The sequence below is a fragment of the Pelophylax lessonae genome (genome assembly GCF_965119305.1).
Source record: "Pelophylax lessonae genome assembly, chromosome: 3".
Classification (NCBI taxonomy): domain Eukaryota; kingdom Metazoa; phylum Chordata; class Amphibia; order Anura; family Ranidae; genus Pelophylax; species Pelophylax lessonae.
Window position 1 is genome coordinate 61,787,945 of NC_138770.1, and position 6,000 is coordinate 61,793,944.

Consider the following 6,000-nt stretch of genomic DNA (forward strand, 5'->3'; position numbering starts at 1 on the left):
TTGGAGCTCAGTGATCAGAGAAGCAGAGAGAGAGAAACAAAGTTACAAATAAACTCCTGAGCAGAGATAAGTGCTGGGAGGGGGCCCACACAAGGGAGGGGGATTAGTGAGGGACAACTGTCTCTTTCTCAACAGATAAAAGCTGATAGCAGGGAGAGGGACAGATCAGATTCAGGTGCTGGAGGAAAATTTCTGTATTTGTTGTCCATCACTAATCCCCCTCTCTGTGTGGGCCCCCCTGTGTGCTCGGGGCCCCCTACAAGAGGGCTGGTGGTCCCCCCCTATCAGCGGCCCTGGTGACGCCACTGATCATCCCCTGACCTTAACTCTACTGAAAACGTTATGGATGAAATGTAATGGCAGTTGTTAACCATGTATTCTCATGCAACATTGGGGTGGGGGGGGATAGGAGATTGCACCAGAGAAAGATCAGGCCTTCTACCTTGTGGCAGAGCTGTGTAGAGATGTATGGCAGAGCTGAGTAGGGGTCAAGACTGGATAGACAAAAATACAAATTCTTCAGCAGGTGAAACAGCAAATGTATTTGTATTTCATCTTCGCATGAGGTTGTTTGCCTGGAACTTGGTTTTCTCTTTTGGACAGGGCTGAGCTGGCAGCATAAGGGTTAAGTCATCAGCTCTGCAATTTAGGGTTTGCGATTTCACGTTCTGCATTAGATGGTGGCATGATGTTTCTGGCAATTATGCAGAATTTCCTCTAGGTGCGATGATTAGGCCGGGAACAGCGAGCAATCTGACAGATGTACCTGAGACAGCTGTGTGTACCCTCCGACGACCCAGGGAGACAAATTACAGCGTGGCAAAGATGTGGGATGGGGGGGGGGCTATCTTCTGACTGCTGCGTATAAGAAAATACCAATTCTGGGATTGGAATTTCACAACAGACCTTTAAAGGTAACCTGCCATGAAAGAAACATGGTGGTGGCCTCCATTGCCAACCTTTCCTTCTGGAAATGCTGGTTTCCTGGCTATCATGTTAACTGTTTGACCTTGAGTCACTGACCTAGAACAGGTATGCCAATAAGGACTAATTACTTTTTTTTTTAGAATTCTTTATATTTTACTAATGACTTTGCTGTGATTTTTCAGATCTGTGTACTCATCTGGGCCAGTGAGTCAGAAATACTGTAATTAGGCCAGAGGGTTAGAATAACAGCCAGGAAAACAGCATTTTCAGAAGGAAGTCTACAACAGCAGCCTCTATGTTTCTCTATTACTTTAAAAAATCTCAATTATAAAATAAATATTATCTTCTATCCAGCACCAACAAGATTGGCATTTAGTTTGTTGATGACCTTGCCAGAAGACCAAGTTAACTGCAATAAAAAGATTCTTGATGGAAGTTCTCGTCAATAAAAGAGCTGTTGTACTCCGGCAGTCCATGCCTCCTTCCTCCCCACTATTCCAGCCCCAGAACAGACATCTCCATTGAAAGATTTTCACTCAACTTCTGCTCCAGTGACAACCATAATATCCGATTTCCCAACACTTTCCAAACTGGTGACAATGGCCACCAGGGAAAATAGAGAGGACACAGACCACAATAAAAACTTGATAGAGGGTCTAATTATTTCCTGCTCTACAAAAATCTAAGAAAAAAGGTTATATTTTAAGATCCACAGTCTCTTCTATCTCTTAGGGACTCTATTGTTGAGTTCCTGGGTCTGTACACCTGCTGTGCCCATTATGAGGAGTTCATACCATCCCTGTGCCTAGTTCCTGGGTCTGTACACCTGCTGTGCCCATTACGAGGGTCTCCCACCCTCCCTGTGCTGAGTTCCTAGGTCTGTACACTGGCTGTGCCCATTATGAGGGGTTCCCACCATCCATGTGCTGTGTTATTAGGTTTGCTCACCCGCTGTGCCCATTATGAGGGGCTCCCACCATCCCTGCACTGAAATCCCAGGTCTGTACACCTGCTGTGCCCATTATATGGGGCTCACACCATCCCTTCGCTGAGTTCCTGGGTCTGTACGCCTGCTGTGCCCATTATAAGGGGTCTCCCACCATCTCTGTGCTGAGTTCCTGGGTCTGTACACCTGCTGTGCCCATTATGAGGGGTCTCCCACCATCTCTGTGCTGAGCTCCTGGGTCTGTACATCTGCTGTACCCATTATGCGGGGCTCCCACCATCCATGTGCTGTGTTATTGGGTTTGCTCACCCGCTGTGCCCATTATGAGGGGTTCCCACCATCCCTGCACTGAAATCCCAGGTCTGTACACCTGCTGTGCCCATTATATGGGGCTCACACCATCCCTTCGCTGAGTTCCTGGGTCTGCATTCCTGCTGTTTTCATTATAAGGAGCTCCTACCATCCCTATGCTGAGTTCCTGGGTCTGTACACCTGCTGTGCCCATTATGAGGGGTCTCCCACCATCTCTGTGCTGAGTTCCTGGATCTGTACACTTGCTGTGCTATGTATGGGGGGTTTCCACCATTCTTACATTGAGGTCCATGGTCTGCACACTTGCGGAGCCCATTATAAAAGGTTCTCATCATCCTTGCTGGAATTTTTAATTTTTTTTATATTATTGGAATTGTAACAGGAGGAGCCAGAACACACAACGTGTGTGTTGGAACAACCAAAACCCATTGTTGGAGTATCCAATACTAAAAATGTCCAGGGGCTGACTGGGGTCCTCCTATTACTAAAACAGAGCTATAGATGTATTTACCCTTTAACCACTTAAGCCCCGGAAGATTTTACCCCCTTCCTGACCAGGGGTTTTTTTGCGATTTTTTACTGCGTGACTTTAACGGACAATTGCGCGGTCGTGCGACGCTGTACCTAATGAATTTCACATCCTTTTTTTCCCACAAACAGAGCTTTCTTTTGGTGGTATTTGATCACCTGTACGATTTTTTGATCATGCGCTATAAACAAAAAAAAGAGCGTAAATTTTTCAAAAATAACAATATTTTTCACATTTTTTTATATGAAAAAAAATGTAAAAATCAAAATTTTTTTTAATATTTTCGGCCAATTTGTTTTATGCTACATATGTTTGGTAAAAAAAAAAATCGCAAAAAGCGTATTTTGATTGGTTTGCGCAAAAGTTATCGCGTTTACTAACAAAGGGAAAGATTTTTGTCATTTTTGGTGTTTTTTTTTTTTAACGAGTAATGGCGGCGATCTGCGATTTTTTTTTTTTTTGCGGGACTGCGACATTGCGGCGGACAGATCGGACCCTTGACTGACATTTTTGACAATTTTTGGGGCTACCAGTGACATTACTACAGTAATCAGTGCTATACATATGCACTGTTACTGTAAAAATGACACTGGCAGTGAAGGGGTTAACTGTATTGGAGAGGGAGGGGTTAAGTGTGTCCTAGGGGCGTGCTTCTAACTGTGATGGGACATGTGTATTATTGTAAAAACAGAGATCAACGGTTCTACATAGTAGAACCGTCTGATCTCTATTTTTACACAGGGGAGAATGACAGGCGGCTTGTTTACATAAGCCGCCCGCCTTTCTCCCGCACTACCGACGATCGTAGTGTGACCGGCGGACATCGGGTCCGCCGGTCACACGCGCGGACTCCTCAGTGAACGAGCCGCTCGCCCGCTATTGGCTCACAAGCCGGTCACAGGCTAGCGGCTTAGATCTACGTCACTCTGCCTGGCCGGGGGCTGACTGCCGCAGTAAATATACTGTGCGCAGTCGGCAACCGGTTAAAGAATAAGGGCGGGTCACACTGTCGCACCCCATTAACAGCAATGGAACCGTTCTGATCAAGATGCTCCGACTTAGAAAAAGGTTCCTGCACTACTTTGACTTCTGTTAAAGAAGTCGTAAACAAGCTGCAATGAAGTTGTGCAGGGATGTCGGCTTCAAAGTCACAAGACTTCGAAACCACGCTTGTGTGAACCGGCACTATCTCCACTTTTGCTGAGAAAATACACTCCCTTCTGGGTGACCTCTGTACATTGCAGGGATTTTAGCAAAATTTGTTGTAGACTACTACCTCTTGGTATGAAAAGAAAGGTCATTTTTAATACCATTCAATTACAATATGACTTGTATCGCAATTGTGTACGTTAGATTATTATTTTTTTTGCCAATTTTTCCCCATGAAAGTGGAGTTACCTTTTAAGTCATTTTATTTTGGCCACACATTTTCCATTTTATATTCAGCCACGATATACTTACAGAAAAGTCAGCATCTTCAGCCCTCAGGTGATCTGCGATGTAGTGAACACCCTCTAAAGCTTTTAATATACTTGGGGAGAGCAAGAAATTGGATTCAGTGTTTTCCATTTTGTTCTGACCCCGAGGGGTCTGGCATTGTCCCCCAGGCACTGGATGGTTATAGTCATATCGATACTGAAGGCTATGGTTGTGGGCGGACACGTGGTGGACGTGGCACGGCTGCAACTCCACTTCTGGCTCCCCCCACTTCTCATCCACATCTGTCTCCATCCAATATTTAGAAGTACTGAGTTTAAGCTCTGGTGTGTCGTACTGACTGATTATTGCCTCTACTGGAGCCGGCGGTCTCCTCATGAAAAGCCATCTCGGTATGTGCTCCAGAAAAACAGAACGAACCCAAAGAGGCATCTTGTGAGTACTTGGAGATCGATGATGGACGTTCAACACAAAGACAGTGATGACTATAGAAAGCGTGACAAAGATCATGGTGAACAGGAGGTACTCCCCAATCAAGGGGATCACCAACGACGTTGACGGGATGATCTCCGTAATCAATAAAAGGAACACAGTTAGAGATAACAGCACTGAGATGCACAACGTGATCTTCTCACCACAATCTGATGGTAGGTAGAACACAAGAACGGTAAGGCAAGATATCAAGAGGCACGGGATGATTAGATTAATGGTGTAGAATAAGGGTAACCTCCGAATGATGAAGTAGTACGTGATATCAGGGTAAATTTCCGTGCAGCAATCATATTTTTTAGAGTTGTACGTCCCAACGGCATTGACAATCGCCCACTCGCCGCTCTCCCAGTAGTCCTTCAGGTCCACATTGCGTTCCATGCTCTCCAAGTCAATGTTGGCTTTGTCGTACGTCCAAGAGCCAAACTTCATCTTGCAACTCTGTTGGTCAAAGGGGAAGAAGGTCACGTCGATACTGCAGGAGCTTTTGTAGATGGCGGGGTGGGGTCCACTGAACCTTCCCATTGTGGAACAGGTGAGCTTTGGTCATGTGGGTGATGGCGAACTCTCCATCGGCACTGTAGAAAGAAGAGATGTTTCGTAAGTTGTTCAAACAAAAATGTAGCTCAGGCTATACACAATTCATTAGTAGAACTAAAGGCAAAACTTTTTTGGATAAGGGGAAAAAAAAGGTTTTGACCTTAGTTATACTATAACGATATAGAAAGAAATCATATGGACATGAAACCTTTACCTGGTGAACCCAAAATGTTCTAAAAACCAAAATAAAAATCTAAAAACAAGTTTTTTTGTTTTGTTTGCAGAGTAGCCATTTTCAACGGGTCCACCTGTCAACTCAACATGCCACGTTACATTTGAAGCAAAGCATGGTGGCCACAGTATGCAAAGAGTGCCTTCTGGCTGATAGTAAACTTTAGATAGATGGTAAAAATGGGGCTTAGCTGCCTGTTTTTACTGCCAACCCCTGTAAAAGAGGACTTAAAAGTGGACCCTTCACTCTACTTTTGAAGAGTGCATATTCCGGGCCTTCCCATAAATGCATCTGGAAAGTTATGGGGTTTTTTTTTTGGGGTAGCAAGTACCTGTTCCATAAAGGGCTTGCTCCCACTTCCTTATTGATTGCCTAGGTGGGGATGATGTTTGATAGGAGTTTTTGTGTCCACCAAAATTGTCCTGCAGTTTTGTCCTGCAGAACTGCTGGCCTCTCTAGGGCTCTATGCTGAGATCGGCCTACAGGACATAGAGAAGGGGGAAGTTCCCACTCTGTCATAGATTCATAGATGATTTTTTTTTCCTGGTCCAGCCACTGAGCCTTTTTCTCCCCATAGCTGACTAGGGT

The 6,000-nt window shown here is 44.9% G+C and overlaps 1 protein-coding gene across 1 annotated transcript in view; it reads right to left on the minus strand.

Annotated features, from left to right (window-relative positions):
• Positions 1–6,000, minus strand: part of CHRNA2 (cholinergic receptor nicotinic alpha 2 subunit) — a 168,586-nt gene that overhangs the window by 10,027 nt on the left and 152,559 nt on the right. The window contains 2 exon segments of the mRNA XM_082251468.1: positions 4,176–5,141; positions 5,143–5,218. Of these exon segments, the coding sequence (XP_082107594.1) occupies positions 4,176–5,141; positions 5,143–5,218 (1,042 nt within the window).